Genomic DNA, 23,817 nt, shown 5'->3' with positions numbered 1-23,817 from the left:
TTTCTGGGTCCCTGAAGCTAAGATGTCTGCAATAGGAATTCTGCTAATAAAGTATTAAACTAATAGCAGAACACCTGTGACATGCCAGTAAGGTGACACTTCTTGAAGATAGGGTCTCTCTCATTTTTATTTTTGACCCTACAGAGTCTAGCACAGTTGCCATGGATGGGGATAGGGATGGACCTGTGATTTTATTCATATAAGGAACCCTAGATGAAAGGAACCTTGCTACCTCTGTAATTCCTCTGATAAAGGCCTCATTTCTCAACTATGTGGAGAACAGAATCAGGTTTAAAAAAATACAGGTAATTTCCAATTGATAAATAGTCAAAGTATATGAATAGGCTGTTTATGGTCACATGAAAAAATGCTCTAAATGATTATTGGTTAGAGGAATGCAAATTGAAATTTATATTCTTAAAAAGGTTGCTTAGAGCACAGTTGTGAAACAGGCTAACATTCCCAAGTGAGACTGAACCAGATTAAATTGAGAAATAACTTATAAAATATGTAAAAATACTGTAGAATATAGGTAATGCTAATCTGTGGTTTCCTAAGTTAATATCAAGAACTTTGTAAACCATAAAATGCTTTATAAATTTTAGCTAATATTTATTTATTGTTATTATTTTAGATAAAAATTATGATTTTGTTGGTGTTAATAAACTCTCAGGTAAGGAAATTTCCTATGGTACCAATGCAGATTAATACCTTTTCTGCAGCAAAAACCATTGGCAAATTAAGTGACTTGCTCTGAGTCACACAGCCTATATGTATCATCAGAAGAAAGCCTTGAAAACCATTCTTCATGGAGAGCTTTCATGTACTATGGTCTGTTGCCAGTCCATTATTGTTATATATGTCCAAAAATATCAATTCATTTAAGAGATCTAAGTGGAAACAGTTATAATCTAGATATCAAGATACATCCTTTAATGAACCTCAACCTATCCCCTGGAAAACTCTAAAAAACATTTGGCTGGAAGCAATTCTGCAGCTGGGCTATATCTGCTCACTCATTTTCTTTTCATGTTTCTTGTTATTTTACAGCTGCCTAAATACAGGGTCTTTTGTTTTTATTTCAGGATTCATCTGGTCAGGCTGTAGACGCCCACCTGATGTCCTTAGTGACTCCTGAACTAGCTGGACCAGGCCTTGCTGAGAAGTTCCCTACTGAAGAAATGTCACCAGCTCACACGAAATATAATCAGCAGGAGCGGATACACCACTAGGAACATAAGACTCCATTTTCATGTAAATGTTTTCAGTGATCACCATAATCATAAAAACAACATGGAAAAAAGAGGCAAAAATCATGGTATCCTAAGTAAAACTGAGTAACCTCAGACAATATTTATAGTTTTTGCTGAACACTCAAGGATATTGGAATTTTTTTTTCAATTGGTTAAAAAGTCTCTCTATATTTTTTAAAATAGCCTGATTTTTAGACTATTTTTTAGATAATTATTTTTTTAACTTTTACAGTTTAGGTAATTTGAGAGATATCAATTTCCTTAACTAGGACTTTGAAACTTGCTCCAGCTTCTTTAGCCACACAGGACTTCTACCTGGGCTGTACATGAATGTAAAATATCCTGATTCCAATAGGTCATTTAAATTCCTGGTCTGTGTATATTTGAACTAGTTGTATACAATTTGGTTGTTGTATACAATTCAATTGTATAAATGGTTGGACTTGGAATCAGGAAGAACTGGATTCAAATTCTACCTTTGATACACAAATTCTGTATATAATCATCTCTGGCAAGTCCCTTAGTCTCTCAGTACCTCAAGTAACTAATAATTTGCATCTAAAATGGGAGTGTCCATTTAGGAAATACTTCACACAAATGAAATTACAAGTTCAGACCACCTATCTCTGTCCCCAGAAAAAAAATCCATATATCTAAGCAATAATTGCTAATAGCATGAACTTTAATTGCACAGAGCAGAGGAGTAGGTGGCTGAAGGTTCTCACAGCAATATTTTGCTTTGTTCACTGATCTAGGCACACCCTGAGAAAATATAATACATTATTTTATAGCTATAAGAATAATTATATACCTCAAAAAATACTGCTTTGTTTAAGGTAATTGCAATCACTGCTCACAAAATGCAAAATGGGGACCAGGTGGGCTGGTCAATGATTTGTCATGTTTAAATCAGGAATCTGGCTAAAATAAAAACCATCTTTGGGCTTTTCTGGCCTGATTACATTTAAACATAATATTTATGCTGTTCGACAGCTACAATTAGGCCCAGTAAGTGCTGCACATTTTCAACTCTAGAGTCAAACTTTCAGAGAGACAAGTGATTCTCTTACAGTTAAAGTCCCAAAAGGTAAACAGAAAAATAGTACAGAAGACTGACGATTAAGTACTTAGTGTTGTTTTTCTTTAAAAGCTCAGTTGCCCTTTCAATGCTACAAGTGAGCTTTTGTAGCATTTTCCCCTTGTTCTCCAAAGGTATAATTTATGGCCTTACATTAATCTATCCCAGTGTTCAATCACCAGGTAAAAACAACAGATGAGAAAACAGAAGTATCTAAGGAACAGGGAGTTCTGTGTTACAATCAGAACGAATTCATTTTCTAAAGAGTTAGCAATAGATGCAATTTGTTATTTATTTTAAAAAACATACACACAAAGGTGATTATATTCTGCCACATGGAAGACATACAAAAATGCACATATGCAATTCTTGAGGGAGGCATTTTCAACCTAGAAACTCATTTGTCACATGCAGTAATGTAGCTGATCAGCTCTGGTTTCTGTCTGTAGGGAACAACCCAAAATCTCACGCTTGCTTACCTTTGCCCTCCACATTAGCCATAATTTGAAAACATCAACATGGCGCCCACACTGTAAAGCCTTGTCTCCAGTAAAAGAACAGAAATCCCATCAAATTTGCTAATACTTTTAACAGGACATAATATCCTGTTAATAATGAATAATGAAATAATAATAATTTAAAAGTCCTGCTGTTGTGACAAGTGAGATAGCTTGTGACCTAGAAAATAAAGGTAGAAGGATTCAGGCTGTGGGATTAAAGAGAAAAAAAACAGAATATTTTTTTCTCAGCAGAAAGAACAGCCAATACATGAGCACAATCAACTATTGAATTAGTTTTATATGTGATAAGTGACTCTATATTCAAATGTTATTGGACTATAACCATAGATAAGTGTTAATTCTTTTATTCTCTCCTCAAGGATCAGGATAATAAGAAATCATAATCAGGAACTTAAGCCATGTGAAATACAAGTTCTTGTAAAATATGAGTTTATAGCTAGGAAGCCAAGGAGATAAAGCACTGGATTTGGAGTCTGGAAGACTTGAGTTCAAATGTAACCTTAGGCAGTTACACTAGCTGTGTAATTTTTTTTTTATCTATTAAAAAAGGGAAACTAATAGCATCTATTTAACAGCATTGTTGTCAATTTGAACTGAGATATATGCAAAGCACTTTGCAAACTTTAAAGCTGTACATAAATGCTTCTTCTCTTCCTTCTCCTTCTTTTTCCTCTTCCTCCTCCTCCTCCTCCTCTTCCCCTCCTCCTCTTTTTCTTGTTCTTCTTCTTGTTCTTCTTTTTTCTTCTCTTCCTCCTCCTTCTTTCTCCTCCTCCTCCTCTTCCCCTCCTCCTCTTTTTCTTGTTCTTCTTGTTCTTCTTTTTTCTTCTCTTCCTCCTCCTTCTTTCTCCTCCTCCTCCTCTTCTTGTTGTTCTTGTTCTTGTTGTTCTTGTTCTTGTTCTTGCTCTTCTTATTGTTCTTCTTGTTCTTCTTGTTCTTGTTCTTCTTCTTGTTCTTGTTCTTCTTGTTCTTCTTGTTGTTCTTGTTCTTGTTCTTGTTCTTGTTCTTGTTCTTGTTCTTGTTCTTCTTGTTGTTCTTCTTCTTCTTCTTGTTCTTCTTGTTCTTGTTCTTCTTCTTGTTCTTCTTCTTGTTCTTCTTGTTCTTGTTCTTGTTCTTGTTCTTGTTCTTCTTCTTGTTCTTCTTCTTCTTCTTCTTGTAACTAATTTATCATCTAGTGGACATCTTAGCCAAGTTTTTTCTGGGACTGGATTTGAAGTATCTCTTACTTGGTTGAATCTGCCTAAACTCATGTGAAGCGGTCAGAGCTTTCCTGGGTAATTTCCATGCTTTGGCTCTCTTTGCTAGTAACTAATTGCTAATTTACTAATAAAAATATTAATAACTACCATTTATAGAATGTTTTAAGTTTTTCATTTATTCAAAAAGCATTAATTGCTTATCTTCTCTGACTGTGTCAGACATTGTTCTTTCTAGATGTTGAGTATACAAAGGCAAAAGTGAAATTGTCCCCGCCCTCATGGAGCTTGCCTTCTATTGAGGGGAAATCAACCTCTTCTTAGAAAGTAAATACCAAGGTTTTTTCTGGGCAGAATCACTAGTAAATGGAGGAGGATAGGTTTCATGTAGGAAGTGGCACTTAAACTGACCTTGAAAGAACCTGCATCTATAGGTGTACTCTATAAAAAGCTTACTAAGCTAACTATATTACCTCGGTCTCTTTGAATCTCAGAGAGATTCAAAAAATATTTTTCAAAAAAAAATTTGCTTTTTCCTATTAATTAGTTATTACAGAGAGTAATAAATACTGAATCAAAAAGCCCCTTATCTGAATCATTCAGTTCAACCAATTCTAAATGCATTCACTGAGGAGTGAATGTGAAGCACAAATTCTTCACACTTGATAAAGTGATTTTCCGTAAGTACAGTTCTGACCATGTTACTCCTCTGCTCTAGAAACTCCCGAGGCTCCCTATTACCTCTAGGATAAAATGCAAAGGTTGCTGTTTGACATTTAAAGACTTTCCCAACATTTGTTTTCAGATTTATCAATTACTCTGGGTCTCACTCTCTGACACAGTCAAACTCATAGTTCTTCATACCTAGCATCCCATCTTTTGTCTCTTGGCCTTTTCACCACCTGTCCACATGTCCTGGGATGCTTGCCTTCTTCATCTCACTCTCTTACATCTCCTAGGTTAGTCTCATTTTATTGTTGTTGTTCAATTATTTCAGTCGTGTCTCTCTTTGTGAACCCATTTGGGGTTTTCTTGGCAGAGACACTGGAGTGATTTGACTCTTCTTTCCCCAGGTAATTTTATGGATGAGGAAACTGGGGGAAACAGGGTTATGTGACTTGCACTGGATCACACAGCTAATAACTGTCTAAGGTTGGATTTGAACTCATGAAGATGAATCCACCTAACTATAAAGCCAGTGTTCTCTGTACTATGATACCTCCTAGTAGCTTCTTTCAAGACTTAGCTCAAATCCCTTTCTGAGTCTCCCTAGCAGCTGGTCTCTGAGATCACCTTCCACATACTCTGTAAGTATCTTATATGGACCAAGTCATTTACATGTTGTCTCCTCCAACAAATTATGAGTCCTTTGAGGTGAAGGGCAGGGTTTTTGCTTTGCTTTATATTCACAGCACCTAACACAGTATTGAATTTATGAAAAGTGTGCTTTAATTAATTTTTTATCTGGAAAAATGAACATTATAGAATTATAGTGACCAAACTGAACCCTATAGAAAACATGAGAAAATGTACTTCCCTCTCTTCTCTAAGGAGACGGGGAACTATGAGGGTGCAACATTGCATAGACTTTCAGATTTATTTGATATGTTGGTTAGTTTTGCTGAATTGCTTTTTTTGGTTCAAGGAATGATTCACTACATAGGGAAGGGGAAAAAGAAAAATTCAGAAATGAAGGAGATATAAAAGATATAAAAAAGAATATAATAATAAGAGCTAATATTTATAAAGTACTTTCTATGTGCCAAACACTACGATAATCACTTTATAGATTTAGATTCTATTATCATTCCCATTTTTATAGATGAGGAAACTGAGATAAACACAAGTAAAATGTTTTGGATCTGAGGCTGCATTTGGACTCATGTCCTCCTTACTCCAAGCCCAATAATTGCCTTTAAAATAATTCTCATTTTAGGGCAGCTAGGTAGTACATTGGACAAAGTACCACCTATGAAGTGAGAAGGACCTGAGTTAAAATATGACTTCACACACTTAATACTAGTTGTGTGACTCTGGGCAAATCACTTAACCATTAATTGGGGCCTCTGTATGCACTACGGGGCCACTCAGAGACCCCAGTTTTGTCTGCAACCATCACCTAATTTCCATTTGCACCATCGGTGGTATATATATGGAGGAAATATTCTGAAGGAATAAAATTGAAAGCTGCTACAACCTACCTCTTCTCTCACCAGGAGAGCTGAGCACTGCAAGGGGACGCCCATCATCTTGTGAGGGTTCCATGTCACAGAGTTGGCCCTGAAATGAAATCAAACCATATCAGGTGACCAAAACAAACTCCATGGGCAGGACTCAGGATAGCAGGATTCCCCTTCTCATTCCAGTTATTAGAACAACAACAAAACAACAAGAAGCATTCGAATAGTTCTTTAAAATTTGAAGAATGTTTTGTGGGGGTTCCAAAATTGTCTAATTTACAAGAAAATCCACCAAGGCAGAGCTCTGAATCAATGACACTTAATTAAAGAGTACATGGCTTCCACTAATAAAGTGGACTTCAGATCTTCCGGCTGAGATGCCTGCTTCTTCTAAGGCCTTAGTTTTTATAGGGCATGATGCCCAGATAACACAGATGAAACCTGCTAAAAATACAGAATCTCATTGGTTGATAGTCCTTTCCCTTTACTCTATACAAACTCACACATCCTATTGTTTGACAAATGGACTAAAAAGCAGACCTTAAAAGACCTATTTTGACCTTTCAGCACATCCATGGCCTGATAGAAAGTCAGGTTTCAAGCTGACAAGCAGGGCCACTTGTTGGTCAAATAGAAATCTCCCCATGTTAAGCAATAGAGAGAAGACAAGGGACAAAGGGGCAAAAAGAAAAAAAAAAAAGCTGGAGAACTTTCCTTTGAGTCACCAATGCTTTGCTGGGCTTGGTCACCTTAACAAAAGAAAACAAGGGTGGAGGTGTCTCCTATTTGCTTCTTATCAGTAGGCAAGTGAACTTAGTACTGCATTTCACTGCTCTGAGTCCTACTCTATGAAGTTATAATCACTTTACTCCTATGGAATCATATCAAATTACTTAATACTGATTGGGATAAAATAAGTATCCAATAAAATGGAGATCCAAATTAATCATTTATCACAATTTTATATACATTATTTCATTTGATCCTCACAATAACTCAATTAAATAAGTGCTATTTTATCTCTATTTTACACAGGAGGAAATTAAGTCTGAGAAAGTTTAAATCCCTCACTTGGGTATGTGAGGTAGAATTGGATCCAATAAATATGAATTGAACTTGAGTTCTCTGTCTCACCACATAAAGAACAGGATCATAGTGATGGGTAAAGTGCTTCTATGTGGTCCTGAGCACACACACTTGTAGTTTTTATTCACTATCCCTCAGTCCACTCAAAGAACCAGTGAATGAAAGAAAAGGGTACTCTATTTTGGGTTTGGGGCTCAGGGAAGCTTCACATTCCATGGTAGTACTCTGTTCCTTTCAGTCAGAACATGATGATCCTCTGGGAGAAATATCCAAAGCAAAGTTGGAAGTCTAATGTAGGATATATCTCCCTCTAGCCTGAGGTGGAAGAAAAAGGCAAGGAGGCTGAAAGCCCGGGAGCTCTTTTTCTTTTCTTTCCCAAAAATGAATTTGCTTCCCATTTCTTAGTGGCTCTGCTTCTGGAAGAAGTTAGAATGTGAAGGTGGAGAAGAACCAATCCATCTGTTTGATGAATGGGTATCAGTCAACCAGACAACAAATATTGGCTGAACATCCCTTGTACTTCTGACCCCAAATGATATGGTTAATAAGACAGCATCACATCCATCTTCCTTGGCTATGACTGATAGCACCAGAGGAGACCTTCGGGATTGGAGTTGGGGAGGAGAAAACTGGGGCAGAAGCAAAACCAGCAAGGCTGCCCCTGGAGGAAAGACTGAATGAGTCTTAAGAAGCTGACCTTCCCAACAGACAGAATCTAATGGGCACATTTCCTTCTTCATTACATTTCTTCAGACTTGTCTCCCATCATTCACCCAGCTCACCAACCTGGACCCATCAGCACTGGTACTTCTACCTCCTCCATACCCTCTGCTTTGGGACCCTTCCAGTTGGAGGGGAGAGCAAAGACCTTCTCAGAGGCTCTATGTAAGGAAGGTTCCTGGCCAGTCATCATGGGAAACGAACAGCCTTTCCCCAGCTAGCTGGACTCCTCTATCATGCTTTCCAGTCCATCCTCCCCATCCTTCCCCCACTTTTCATCTTCCTTTGTACATTGTTTTCTCCCATTAGACTCCTTGAGGACAGGGATTTATATATGTATGTATGTATGTATGTATGTATGTATCCTAAACATAATGCCTGAGAGGCTAATACATTATTTTAACTAATGTTTCCTTTCCTTTTCTCCTTCCCTCTCTCCTTCTCTCCCTTTCTCCCTCTCTCCCTCCCTCCTTTCTTCCTTCCCTTCCTCTCTCCCTCCCTCCCTCCTTTCCTTCCTTTCTTTATTTTTTATCTTTCTTCTTTCTACATGAAAAATGTGGGAATTCATTTTTGCAGCTAGTAAGTGGTGCTTATACTTTAATACTTCAAATTCAATATTCCTTAAAATGGCCACACTTTCTTTACCTCTATAATATCATTTTACAGAATCAGAGTAAAAAGATACCTTGAAGACGACCTAGTCTAAGCAGTACCTGAATAGAGATTCTTTCTGCTTCATTTCTGATTTTACAGCTCTGGTGGAAGATCTCATGCTGGGGAACTCACTACTTCCTGAGGCAACCAATCCATTCCATGTATACACAACTCAATTATTGGGAAGTTCTTCCCTATTTTGAACCCAAATCTCTTGTTTCTAGTTTATCTCTGAAGTCAAGTATAGCAACAGCAACAATAACAATAATAATTAGTATTTATAATGTATTGAAGTTTGCAAAGCTTTTTGCAAATAGTATCTCATTTTTTGGAACTTATGCTCAAAAAGTCATCAAACTGTGCATACCTTTTGATCCAGCAGTATTAGTACTGGGCTTATACCCCGAAAGGGACCTGTATGTGCCAAAATGTTTGTGGCAGCCTTCTTTGTAGTGGCCAGAAACTAGAAATTGAGTGGATGCCCATCAATTGGAGAATGGCTGAATAAATTGTGGTATATGAATGTTACGGAATATTATTGTTCTGTAAGAAATGACCAACAGGATGATTTCAGAAAGGCCTGGAGAGACTTACAGGAATTGATGCTGAGTGAAATGAGCAGGACCAGGAGATCATTGTACACTTCAACAACAATACTATGATGGATCAATTCTGATGGACATGGCCCTCTTCAACAATGAGATGAACCAAATCAATTCCAATAGAGCAGTAATGAACTGAACCAGTTACGCCCAGCAAAAGAACTCTGGGAGATGATTATGAACCACCACATAGAATTCCCAATCCCTCCATTTTTGTTTGCCTGCATTTTTTACTTCCTTCACAGGCTAATTGTGCACTATTTCAAAGTCTGATTCTTCTTGTACAGCAAAATAACTGTATGGACATGTATACATATACTGTATTTAACTTATACATTAACATATTTAACATGTATTGGTCAACCTGCCATCTGGGGGAAGGGGTGGGGAGAAGAGGAGAAAAGTTGGAACAAAAAGTTTTGCAATTGTCAATGCTGAAAAATTACCCATGCATATATCTTGTAAATTAAAAGCTATAAAAAATAAAAGTAAAACTAAATTTAAAAAATAAAAAATATTATTTCATTCTATCCTCACAATCATCTTGGGAAGTAGCTGTTATTATTATCCTTATTTCATAGATGTAGAAACTGAGATGTAAGGGCCCTTTAAATGGGCGGACACAGTGCATCGGGAGATTGAGGCCCGGAAGTAATTCTGTGGATATTAGGACTGCCCTTGGGCGGGATCCTGGCCATATTGAGATAGTTTCGTAATGGGTGACTCTCTCGCTGATTGGCTGTGTGTGTGACCTCACAGGCCCTATGTAAACCCACTGCAGGCAGCAACCGGCCTCTTTAACCTCGTGCTGTTCACCCTGGCTCCTAGCCTGGGTGGCCAAGCCAAGATGGGTAGCCGAAAGAGGTAAGGAGTTTGGTAGTGAACACATGGGTCTTCTGACCAGGTGTTCACTCGGGAACCAACAAGTCAGGGCATCAGTCAGGGCATTATTTGAGTAGGTATAATAAAGGCTTTTAAGATTACACGTGGTTGTTCTTGAGTGCGCTACCGGTTATTAAGCTATAGATTCAAGAGATTGTGGCCAGAGACCTTAGAAGGCCTCAGAGGAGACGAGCCGGGTAGAGCTCACACTGCAAAGGACAGTGGTCAAAGGTGCTCTGGTGGGTCTAGGACAGACTAGTAATTGTAACTGCCAGGAGAGCACGTTACACTGAGATAAAGCGATTTTCCAAGTATTCTGCAGCTAATAAATATCTGAAGAGGGGAACTGAATTGAGAGTTCAGATCTAACCCTATATATACCCAGAAACACCCATCTGTCTTCAGGTTAACTGCCCCTTCATTATTTATTTATTTATTTACTTACTTATTTATTTATTTATTTATTTATGTATGTATGTATTTATTTATTTATTTAGTTGTTTGTTTGTTTGTTTGTTTGTTTGTTTGTTTGTTTTCCTGAGGCTGGGGTTAAGTGACTTGCCCAGGGTCACACAGCTAGGAAGTGTTTAACTGCCCCTTTATACACCAATCCTTTAATTACTTGAAAATAGCCATCTTGTTCCATTCCTGACCTCACCTTCTTTTCTTAGGGTTAAACCTCTTCACTTCCTTCATGGCATGGTTTTGATTCCCTTATCCATTTGGGTTGCCTTTTCTGGGGCATTCTCTAGATTGTTAATATCATTTCTAGAACTGACTTCTGGAACTGAACTCAATATTTGGCTTGTGGCCTGATAATGGCAAAATAGAATATAACACTCATCTTCATCATTTTAGACTTTCATGCTTCTCTTAGTGAATCTTAAGTGGGTACTGACTTGGTCACATCACATCACTGACAGTGACCTTGGGGTCGACTAACCCCTATTTTCCCTCCAATTATTTTTCACAGGAATGGTTTTCTGGTCAGGCTTCCCCTTTTGTTTTGCTCCTTTGTCATTTCAAATGTAATTTATCTCTCTTTATAGTCTTTCTATTCTTTATGGGGAAAGACAGAGTCAAGTATTTTGCTGAATAAAGAATGCAGGTAAGACTGCGCAATGATATTTGTGTGAAAGTTCCTTCCTTTCCTGGTAAGTATATATTATCTCTAGTACCCAGCATGGTGTATTGCACATGATAGAGAATATTAATTAATATTTGTTTATTTGAATTAATAAAAATAAGCTAGCATTTATTTGGTATCTTAAGATTTGCAAAGTGTTTTAAGCATTATCTCATTTTATCTTTGTAATGTTCCTATAATGTAGATACTGTTATCCCCATTTTACAGATGAGGAAACTGAGGCTGGGAGGTTAAGTGACTTGCCAACACAAGACAGAATCTAAGGCAAGAAATGAAGTGTAGCTTTTCCAATTCCAAGTCCAGTAGTCCATGCACTTCACTACCAATTGAATATGATCAGTTCTGCCCTTTCCCTTTCTGATGCCTTTACCCAAAAAGCTTATATTGTTCCTTTGTTTTGTATTTCAGAGGGATTTTGAACTTTTATTGGTGCTCAGAATAATAGTGATATCTATATGGGAGCAGCTTTTTTCCAGTCACCAAGTGTTGGGTTACAAAAAGGAGTGGCTATAAAAGTAGCAGCTGCTGCTTGGAAGAGGTCATGGAATCATTGATTTTGGGTAGAAACTTAGAAATGATCTAGTCCATAGAGAGAAAGGGACCATCCAATTTGAAGACCTCCAATGAGGGAGACAGCCTCTGGATAGACTGTTTCATTTTTGATCGGCTCTAATTGTTAAGAAAGATTTTGTTTTCCGACATCAAACCCTCCACCCATTCCTGCTGGATCTGCTTTTTTGGGGCTAAAGAGAACAAATTCTCATCCCTCTGACATCCCAGCCTTTCAAATACTTGACCCCACAGCTATCATTCCCTCTCTCCTCCAGTTTTCTTTTCTCCAGGTTAAACATTGCCAATTCCTTCAATTGATCCTAGAATCCCTCTGTTTACCACAAGACAAATCCCATTTTTGTTTTCTGATCACCAAGCCAAAACAGTAGTAGAGCCTTGCTTTACTGGGGAAAGTAGTAGCTTTTTGCCCTTGCGGCCTTTATTCCCTACCTGAAGAAGGATGCATAAATCCAGGTTAGGAGACAGACAGCTTCTAGGTCTAGAGCTAAGAGCTCTACCCCATTTGTACTGTTGAATGTTTCCTCCCCTCTTTACAAGACCCTGATCCATAATTTTTCCCTATTCAGATTTCATTCATTATTTCTTTGGGTAACATTTGAACCCTCTCAGGGTCACATGTTCATTTTCAAAGACTAGAATTCAAGGGAGAAAGAACCTTGGAAGGTTATTGAATCTGACCTCCTCATTTTCTAGCTAAGAAAGCTGAGATGTAGAGAGTTTGTCCATAATCATCCTTAGTATCAGAGCTAAGATCTTTGTAGCTATTCCAAATGGAGATTTAAACCTAGAATCTCCATTTATACAACCAGCATCCTTTTCTACAATACCATTTAAAACTCCTTACTGCTATATAATATATAATACATAATTATATGTTACATATATGTATATACATATATATATATACAATATTAGAATCCACATTTTGTACTCTCTTAAACAGTTTGGATCATTGGTGAATGTGCTTGTCCACAGCTGGTGTTTAATGAATACTTATGTGATTTAATTGTATATATTTAGACTGATTTTCCCTGGACCTTCTTGACCTGCCTGGAGCTCTGGACTGAAGCCCCCAAAATGCTTTGCACATGTCAGGTGCTTAAGAGACGTTTGCTGCATTGAACCCATCCTGGCACATGCCTATTCATGCTCTCCTTCCATTGGTCCTCTTGGCTTTGCATAGATCAGTAGGATTTATTTTCTACCTGATTCATTTTCTCCAGCTTGACTTGAAACACGGGGGCTTGACCTTAGTTCTCCCTATGCCTTCCATGGCCCAATCACCTCTCTTTCTAGACTCACGGATGCTCCTGCCACAACCTTTGCCTGCCATGCTGAATTATCTGCCTTGCCAAACCTCTCTGGGCTTCCGTGTCCTGCTTGTTGGACCTGACAGATGCTCCCACATGTCACTGGGCTTCTCCTTCTGTCTCTGGGATGGACATCTTCAGGAGAAGCTTTGGCAAGGGGCCTGTGGGAAGACTATTTTCCTGGGGAACATCTGGCTCTTTGGCAGGATAAGGGAGGCATTTGGCAGCCTCTAATGAACTCCATTTCCCTTCTGAATTGGGGAGAGGACAGAGCAAATGACTGGAGGTCAGACTTCCATTTTGTGAGATCTCTTTGTTGGAAGAACGGGGTGAACTTTCCCCAGTGTCCAGCAGCATTTCTGAAGCTGCCATAGCAGTCAGTATGCTTTGAGTTTCCTTTTTTAATTTATAAAATTTATTTTTATAACATACACATTTTATTTTTGGATTGGATATATATGTCCTGTCTTAATCATTTTCACATCTGCTGTATGAAACTTGTTCTCCAAAAGAGCTTTACCTCCAAGCAAAATGAACCCAACAACAGTGTTCAATGTTACAGCACAGAACAGCTAATAGGAGAGTAAAACCATGAGACATTATCACAGGTGTGTCCTACTTTAAGTAAATAGATATACAAAAAATTCAATGTACGTTGATATAAATTAAGAAATGATTATTCGGGTTAGAAAAGAATTCACAAAAGTCTTTTCTTTAAGCAGCTATTTCCTTGACTGTGTTTAAGAGGAATTGATTTTGAAGAATTTAATTTACACATAATCTGCGGGAACTGTAAAAAGCCAGGCACACCTGCATTCCAGGATTCTCTTGAGTCTCAATGGGCTAGTTGTCTTTGATACCTAACATTAAGTTGCTAGCTAGCTAAATGTGCTTACCTTTCCACACCATTAAGCTTCCATTTATGTTTCCGGGACATCAGGAGTCCGCCACCCCAAGCTGCCTAAAAAAAGACCATAGGATCACAGGTTTTAAAGCTGAAAGGGAAAATTAGGGATCAACTATTCCATAAAAATATATTCCATAAAAATATGTTTTATATTTTGATTAAGTATTAATTTTTTGCTATGTACTAGTATTTTGATATTTTTTATATCAAATTTTGATATTTTAATATATTTTGTTTCCTTTGTAAATTCTATATAATGTATGAATTTAAAAATATTCTGAGAAGTTCATGGACTTCACCACTTGAGTCTTTTTGACAGAGACCAAAGCACAAAAAATGTTTAACAACCCATTTTTCAACCAAAAACCAGGAAAAGCAAAAACTTCCTTTTTTAGATTTCTCTGATTAGATGATATGAATAGCTTTTAGTGCCCTGTATTAGAGGTGGTCTTGCCCCCTAAAGATCACATCTCTGCTAAAGACACACTCTGATTTTGTTAAATTCTATACTGGCCTTCCAAGGAGCAGAGTTGAGGAATCTTTTCAGAAACTCTGACTTTATTTAAACTTTTAGGTTTCTGCAAGAAGAAATATTTAAGGAACATCTCTGCCTAGTTCAGTGAAGAATAATCCACACTGTTTTTCGTTTCTTCCATCATTAAGGTTCTAGTGTAGAAATTGCAAAAATAAAGTCTGGGAATCTGAAATATAGTGAAGGATTTCCATTGAGGCAAGGAAGTCAAGTGGCTCACTAGGACAAAGAGCCTTAGTTTCTCTCTTAAAAAGAATGTAGCTCTTGGCAAAAGGATTTAATAAACCATCTCACCAGGAAGAGCATATTTAAAAAAACAAACAAAAAACTTTCTTTATCTAAGGTTGTAGATTATAAAAGCATTACTTAGAGCAGTTTAGAGTGGGTCCTCTAAAAAGTTGTGTCTTCATGGTAGGGTCTTCCATTTGCCAACATTTGTACCAGTAGGAATCACCTTTGAAAAACGATGTGTCTATGTAGAGTTCATTCATTTGAAAATTCTTTTTTTTTTATTTGCAGTTTTGAAAAAAACCCCAACACCCTGATAGCTATGTGCTTTACTGGTATCCTTGTGATGTCAAGAGACAACAAAGCTGCCAACTTACTGTGTAGATCCCCTGTGGTGACCTTATGGAAAGACAGGAACAAGAATGGCCTAGCATCCCAAGCATAGATAGGCTGTGATCTTCTTTGCCAGAGGGAATTCCCACATGGATGAGGTCACAGATTTTTTTCCAACATTACCAGAATAATTCAGAATTTAACATGTAAAATAGATATTTTAGTTTAGATTTAGATTTAGTTTAGTTTTATTTATAAATTTTATATTTATTTTATATTTATAGATTTATATTTACATATTTATATTATAGTTTATATATAAATTTATATAAATAATAGATTTATATTTATATTTAGATTTTGTATATTATTTTTTGTAATTTAAGGTTTTGTTTTCATTTTGAAAAGATATACACTAACCTCAAAGTTATACTGAGCTTATAAGGCCTGCTTTATAAATGAAGATTTGTATTGCTTTTCTTTTCCATTTTCATTATGGAAATCATATAAAAATTAAAAAGCTTGATTGACGATTGAAAAGTTAATACAACATTTTGAAAGAACTCCTATTTCTATTTTCCTTAGGAAATATGGGTCAGAGATCATGGAATTGAAATGAGAACAGAAAGAAAGTCTTATTTTTAAAGTCATTAAGGTGACTCCTTTTAGTGGATTGGTTAACTAGGTTAACAGACTAATCTTTGTGGAACATGTTATAATGGAAAGAAAGTGGTTCAGGAGAGCCAAGTTCTAATTTTGGTAAGTTCCATGACCATAAGCAAATCATTTAAAGTCTTTGGATCTTGGTAACATCAGCTGTAAATCAGGGGGTTGTACTGCAGGGATTCCAAGGTTTAATTTTCTATTGGGGGCCAGGCTATCCCAAAAGGTCAACAAGAATTTCTCTCCTTTGGGCATAATCCACACTTCTGGGCTGGGGAATAGTAAAACAAAACAAAACAAGTTCCTGATATTCAGAGATGATGTGGCTTCTTAGTTCATGATGGTAAGGAAAAGGAGATTAATTCTCCCAGGTCTTAGACTCAAATCCAGCAACAGCAAAAAGTTAACATTTATAGATCATTTAAAGGTTTTCAAAGTGCTTTAAATGTATTATCTCACTGGATCCTTATGATCATTTTATCAGAGGAGGAAACTGAGATTATGAGATTAAGTGACTTGCACAAGCTTGAAAGCAGTCTAAACTTAAATCCTTTTAAAAATTGACTTTCCATTTGGAAATATTTTGGGTGGATCTCCTTCATATAATATAGTCAGTTACGAAGGCAAAATACTGGGACATAAGCTATGTTTTCTAAGCTGATTAAAATGAGAAATTGCATGAAATTGGGTAGTCAATGAAGCAAATACTCCAGCCTGCTTTTTGCACCAAGCCCACGTCTGTTTTGGAGTCCTTTTTGAAAAAAATTCTCAATTTTGCACTGTTGACCTAAACCCAATGTCATCTCCTTTAGAGGAGAAATGTTACACAGGGAAAGAAAACATTCTGGGGAAAAAAGAATTTTGTTATAAGGAAGCCAATTGTTTGCAGTTAATTGGATAACTCTATAGGTTTTGTTTAATCCAATAATTTGGAAATTCGATCTTTACTTCCTTTTGCTATTTATAGGAGCCAGAAGACTTCTACAGTTAGGAATTTCCATCATGATGGAAATGTTTTCACCAATACATTTTTAAATATATTGAAATTAAAAGAATTCAATCTATTCACATAAATTGGTAAAAATTGGTAGAACTGGCATCGGATGACTTTAGTTTGAATCCTCATCTTGCTTCAGGTGAGGAACTTATGCATTTGCTCATCTGCAAAATTAAGAACTTGTTTTAGATGACCTTTAAGGTTCTTTCTGGGTCTAAAGCTTTGATCCTGTGATTATACACAAATAATTTGAAGCATAAGAAGATAATAGATTATAAAAAAACAACTTAATGGGACACTGGAGGTGAGATAGTCCAATTTCTTCATTTTGTCAATGAGAAAACAAAGGCCCAGACAAGTAAACGACTTGCTCAATATCACACAGTAATTAGTAGTAGAGTTTGTATTTAAAACCAATCTTATGATTTCAAATTCAGATTTCCTGTTACAAGACCCTGCCTATCATTGACTTCAAACTGATTCCTGGAAACACAAACACTATGCTAATTATAGCCTTCTGTACTGCCTCTAACTATGCTGGAGAATTAAGAAGACCTTCCTGAAATATTTTTTCCCACAAAGTAAAAGTACTAAATTCCAATTTTAATTCCAAAAGAGTCAAGCAAAGACCAAAAACTAGAAGTTCCTAGAAGAAAAAAAAAATGCGATTTCTCAACTCCAGAATTTGTAGGGGGAAATCCTTCATGAGTCATTCCTTCATAGGGTACTTACATCCACATGCATCCAGATCTTATATTTCTTGCAGATGTCAGCAATAGCTAGAAGAGGATCAAACGCTCCATACACAGTGGTTCCGGCAGTGGCACTCACAAGGAAAGGAACAAATCCCTGGATAACAGGAGAAAGGCAAAAAGAGTATAAAAGAGTTTCTTGCCTGATGGCCATTTCTTAGATACACCAGGCAATGCTTTTTGGAAACTGACATTTTTCTTTTTTGGAACAGCTGTTGTGGAGAAATAATAAGTGACTCTGCTCCATCATAGTTGTTCTCTTCCTCCCTTCCTCCTTTCCTCTCTCTCTGTCTCTCTGTTTCTCTGTTTATCTCTGTCTCTGTCTTTCCTCTCTGTCTCTGTTTCTGTCTCTGTCTGTCTCTTTCTCTCTGTCTCTCTTTGTCTCTCCTCTCTGTCTGTCTGTCTGTCTGTGTCTCTTTCTCTCTCCACTAGCTCCAGTTGTCTGGATCTATATCTGGCCACTGGAGAAAAAAAGTGAGGCTGGTGACCTTGCACAGTTTCCCCTTTCAAATCCAATTTACTTGCATATGTCATGGCATTACCTCCCTGATGTCATGCTCTTTGAATGAATGACAAATAACAATGACATAATGATCTATTTCTATCTCTGTATGGATATATCTATATATAATTAATGTGATAACATATACACACATATATCTGTATATCTGTACATATGTCTTTTTAATATACTTATATAAGTATAAATATATATCTCTATCTAGGTGTCCTTATACACTTCCTTATATAATTATATAAATATATAGTATATGTATAACATATAAAATTATATAAATTTTTATACTTATATAATTCCTTATTTACATATATCCATGGAGACAGAGCCATCAAAATAGATAGATAGATAGATTGATTGATTTAAGGTTGAATGCTTGGAAAATCCATTATATATAACTTTGTGGATATATATCCATATACATCCTTCATTTATCCATCTGTCTGTCTATCTATCTGTCTGTCTGTCTGTTTGTCTATCTGTCTTACCCTGAACCTTGCCCTCCTTTTTCTGGACAGATATAATTCCCTATCTCACTTTCCTTGTCTTTCTTTTTCCTCCTCCTCCTCCTTCTCTTTTCATCAACAATTCATGTTCCCAGTTTCCATGCAGCTGATGATGAAAGTGGACTTGAAGTCAGGATATCCTTTAGCTATGTGGGCAAACCCTCAGTTTCCTGAATTGTAAAGTGGAGGTAATAGTAGCATCAGTTATTGTGAAGATCAAATGGTATCTATAAAGTGCTTATCATAGTGCCTGGCACATAGGAAATGCCTAATAAATAAGTTTCCTTTCTCCTTCCCTCATTGATTATTGGGAACTGACTGAAATAACAGCTTCCATGGACCAGGATACTTTTATTGAAGACGTAAGTACTTTCCAGAAAGACTGGAAATGATTCTATGGCAACAAGGGGGAAACTTTGACCATCTTTAGCCCATTTCCCAGCCCCTCCCCATTTTTCTATTTTTCTCTCTTTGGGGAGTTAGACTACGTTTTGCCTCTAGGGGGCACGAAAGGCCAAGCTTATAAGCCTGCAGTCAGTTTAACTAGGAGACAAAGGTGTGATAAACTCCATTTTTCTCCTCCTGCCTTCTCTCATTTTGTCTAACCTTGAAAAATGTGTATGGTCTCTTGCTGTCCTAAGAGCTGCAGGCTGCATTTGCTGAAAACCTCGACTAACAGAGCAGAGCCCTGAAAGCAAAACTGACCTTGCTGGTCCACAAACCAAGGTGGAAAGTAAATGACTTTCCAGTGACAGCTAAAAGAAAATCTTATTTGCCCCTTGCAAAAGATAATGGCTGGAGGGGAAAAACAAACCAACCATGTTTGGATGTGCTTGAAGAAAAATTGAGCAGAAACTCAGTTAGCCACAGTTTCTCCTTATACAGAGAACATGGAAGCTTTGGATCCTTGTTAAGAATAATAATTAGTATTTATATAATGTTTTGAGACTTGGAAAGCACTCTGTATATATTATCTCATTTAATTTTTCTAATAACCCAGTGAAACAGGTAATATTATAGTTACTGTTTTAAAGAAAAGGAAACTAAGACTAAGAGAAGTGATTTGCCCAGAGTGACAGAGCTAATAAGTGTCACATCAACTCAGGCCTTCTGACTCCAAGTCCAGCAACCTATGGAATGGCTCGCCTAGACTATTCCTTAGAATGTTGCATTTTATATGTTCTATTTGTGAAGTCTGTCCATCTAGAGCCAACACTCAGTCCAGTGATAGCATCACAGATCCCAGCCCTGAATCCAAAGTAATTGAGAAAGTTATGGCAAGTGCAAAATAAAGACACATTTTGTGAAAGGTCACAAGGCTTTTTCATCTTAGTGACTTTTGCCTCCTGAATGTGTAGCTTTTATACCAGAGGTGTAATCAGTTAGATTGGCTGGAACTTCCATATTTTCCTTCAAAGAAATTTGATAGATGGATTTGATGAATAGAAATAGAAATAAGGTGTTCCCACTTGTTATGACATATGTGTTGCTCACCATACAAACTTACTTTTTGTTTAGCTTCAACAATTCTTCTCTCCAGATCAGATGGAATCATTTTCCCTCTGTAAAAAATTAATAATTATGAAAAAGTTTGATTTAAGTAATTCTGTCTGAATCTTTTAAAAGATAAGTGATATTGTATAGGAAATAGCATGAACCAAAAAAAAAAAAAAAAAAGCACAGCAATGATCATTTTCAAAGGATGCACTAATTCAGAGAAACTGGGGCTCCATCTCAGGATGCTGACATTGGAGAAGAAAACTTACCTCTTATGGCAAAATCCTGGCTTGTTGATTCCACATTATGCAAAGTCAACCTTCTATTAGGATACACCTTCATCGTCACACTTCCCTAATTTTTTTTAAGTTAGTACTTTTATTTTAATCCTTGACTTGCATAAAACCATAAATCTTATTCCCCCCTCCCCCCCACTGGGGTTAAGTGACTTGCCCAGGGTCACACAGCTAGGAAGTGTTAAGTGTCTGAGACCAGATTTGAACTCAGGTCCTCCTGAATTCAGGGCTGGTGCTCTATCCACTGCGCCACCTAGCTGCCCCCACCATAGATCTTATAATCATAAAATTTGCAGATGTCACAGAGATGGAAGGAACAGGTAACAGTAGATGAAAATCCAGAAAAGGATCTTGACAGCCTAGATCATCAGGGGTTGATAAACTTATTTCCCAAGGAACAATTTAACCCAAGGCCATTTTTATACCGCCCTATGCTAATTTTTAAAAATTTTAAAACATGAGACATATTTTATTTTTAAGGTCTTATTTATTTCTTTGCTTCTCAAATAAATAATGGTAGAAGCATGTGATTGCTTATATCTTCATGGTGTCATGAGTTGATACTGCAAAGTAGTGTTTGCCATGAGACATTTTAAAATACAAAAACCATTCTTAACTTATGGACCTTTCAAAAATAGTAGCTGGATTTGACTTGTAGGCTATCATTTGCCCACCTCTTATATAAGAGTATTGGACTGATGAAATTTATAGGTATAAATGTAAAGTCTTAAACTTGGGTACAGAAATCAAGAATGAGATAGAAAAGATTTGGTTAGATGATAGCATTCTGAAAAAGATCTGGGGTTTTTAGAGGACTTCAAGATCAATATGAGTCAGTGATATGATAAAGCTAATAGGATCTTTGCCTGCAGCAAGAGGAAGCATGATTTCTAGGTATTATTAGGAGGGGGGTAGTACCATTATACTCTGCATCATCTTCAGTTCTGGGCACCATGATTTAAGAAGGACATTAATAAACCAGAGAGCTTAGAGAAGGGCCACCGGGATGGTGAAGGGCTTTGTGTTCATGTCCTGTGAGGCTTAGCTGAAGGTATTGGGAATGTTTAGCCTGGGGAAGAAAAGACCTTGAGGGGGACAGAATATCCATGTTCAAGTATTTGAAGAATAGTCATGACTCCTTATTCATTGGAGTACTAATTATCTCACATTTGACTCCTATAGCATCTATAAGGGTAGCATGGTTTACTGGAGAAATACTGAATGAACCCTCTTGATGATGATACATACTAGTTATATGACCACAGACAAATCGCTAAATCGCATATCTCATGGTTTTAGATGTGGAAGGAATTTCTGAGGTTCAATGCCCCTCAACACTCCCATTTGAAGATGAGAAAGCTGAACCTCAGAAAAATTCAATAATTTGGCTAAGCTATTATTTCTGGACCTTTGTTTTTCATCTTTAAAATAAAAATGATAATTTAGTTGTATTATGAATGATCATCATCATCATCACCATTATCAATAAGTGTTCACTGGTATACACATTTCATAAGTTACCTTTTCTTGATTTCTTATTTATCTGTTTATTTATCTTTCTATCTTTCTGTCTGTTCTATCTAGTTTGAATTTTTTTCATATCGGTACAGAGAATTCCTGGGCAGGAGATTCTCTTTACCAATGCAAATTAGCACCTGCTTTATAACTTGTACTCAAAGTAATGTGGGACTCTGAGAGGTTAAGTCACTTTTCTACAATGATTATGATGGTACATATAAGAGATATAACTGAAAGCCAGGCCTTCTGTACCCTTAGAAAGCTCTCAGTGTAACACTGCCTCTCAGTGGCTTTCATAATAATTTTTGAAGCAGGATATCTGTAATTAAAGAGGAAGTAGCAAAACACTTGCATTTCAAAAGTGCTATCAAATGAGCCAACAAGAAAGGAAATGCTGAGAGTAGAATGATCTATTCTGAAATCATTTGAGTATGTCCTCTTATTTTTTCCACCAAAATTATGAATAATACAGGCTTGCAATGACTTATACTTCAAACAAGAGGGGGTCAATATTACAGGAAAATTGAATAATTGAGAAAGAGCCATCAGACTTTTTATTCCCCATACTCTCTATTTCTTTTGTGAGGGTGAGGGGTATTGGTTGAGCCTTGATTAATTGATTTTTCCCCCAGTTCTGAAATTACAGAAGGTAAAAGGCAGGTAACAATGAGGAGTTAAGAACTTGAACAATGTATAACACATTTTCTTTCCACTATACCACGTGAATAAATTCTTTAATCAAATCTGAATATAATAGAGGGATAATAACCATTGGTAGAAGACCAAAGATCAACCACATTTCAGTTGTTTTCTAAAAACTGAGATAATCTCTCTAGGGAGTGAGTTAAAGAAGGAGTAAACTCTGAGAAGTGTGAGTTTTATAAATCAAAAAGTCCTCTTTGCCAGGGGCTAGGTCTGGGGAGGAGATTTGAGGCTTGGCAACTTGCAGTTGAATTACTTGCTCAGCAGTAAACACCAACCTAACAGTTGACCTGACTGGTCAGAGCACCAGACCAGAGGAGTTGAAGTGGATCCAATGAGTTGAACTGTGAAGAAGGAGACTAGTTGAGTGATTTGCCCAATAGAGATGCTACCTCCAAGGAGAGCACTATTATGTTCTCAAGACTAGCAGGGAATAGTAGGTCACAGTCTATTTTTTAAAAGAATATTACATATTTGAAGTCCAAATGATATTTGATGTTTTTGGATAAAGATCCTCTAAAACAAAGGCACTATTTAATTTTTTTTTAATCTATAGGCATCAAGGAGTTGATAAGTTGTCTTGGTTTGATTCCTTTGGTTTTCAAAACATGCTTAATTCTATTTAGGAGAGATGATTATGGACAGAATCACAATGAACTTAAACTGCCTCTCTGGAAAATGCAATTTTCACTGTAATTTACTCTTGAAATTCTTGCATGGGTGTCACGTTTTAAGAAAAGAACAATTTTCCATGTGGAAATCAAATACTCTGATGTTCAATCAATGGCATTTCCAGAGTTCAACTGGCCAGTTTATTGGGGTTCTTGTCAGTCCTTGAAAGATATCAAAAGAATCTCATGGCATTACTAACGGCCCTACTCTATCCTCATCAGCGATCCCATCAGTTGTCTTTTTCTCAACCTCACAATATGAATCATAGGTTGGGTTTTGAGGGAGTGGATGTTGATAAACAAGTATGTAGTTGACTATTTGTGGGTTCCAACTCACAAATTTGGCTCCTGTTATAGGGATCTTTTGACTCAGTAATGAATCAAGCCTTGCTTTGTTCTTCTACATATATTCTTCTACTTTATTTTGTGAAGGATTGGGTGAATTTTTCCTGTTTGGAATTCATTCAATATCTGGAACCATTTCTGATTTATTGGGGCT

The 23,817-nt window shown here is 36.7% G+C and overlaps 1 protein-coding gene across 1 annotated transcript in view; it reads right to left on the bottom strand.

The window, feature by feature from the left end:
* The window catches only part of GAD2 (glutamate decarboxylase 2), an 83,571-nt gene that overhangs the window by 23,258 nt on the left and 36,496 nt on the right, over positions 1–23,817 (bottom strand). Inside the window, exons 9-13 of the mRNA XM_074269537.1 lie at positions 20,142–20,196; positions 17,592–17,708; positions 14,096–14,160; positions 6,141–6,325; positions 2,811–2,893 (exon numbers count right to left, since the gene is read on the bottom strand). Coding sequence (XP_074125638.1) covers positions 2,811–2,893; positions 6,141–6,325; positions 14,096–14,160; positions 17,592–17,708; positions 20,142–20,196 — 505 coding nt within the window. The remainder of the gene's footprint in view (positions 1–2,810; positions 2,894–6,140; positions 6,326–14,095; positions 14,161–17,591; positions 17,709–20,141; positions 20,197–23,817) is intronic.

This window comes from Sminthopsis crassicaudata, chromosome 5 (genome assembly GCF_048593235.1).
Source record: "Sminthopsis crassicaudata isolate SCR6 chromosome 5, ASM4859323v1, whole genome shotgun sequence".
Classification (NCBI taxonomy): Eukaryota; Metazoa; Chordata; class Mammalia; order Dasyuromorphia; family Dasyuridae; genus Sminthopsis; species Sminthopsis crassicaudata.
This window is presented reverse-complemented; position numbering and strand designations above follow the sequence as displayed.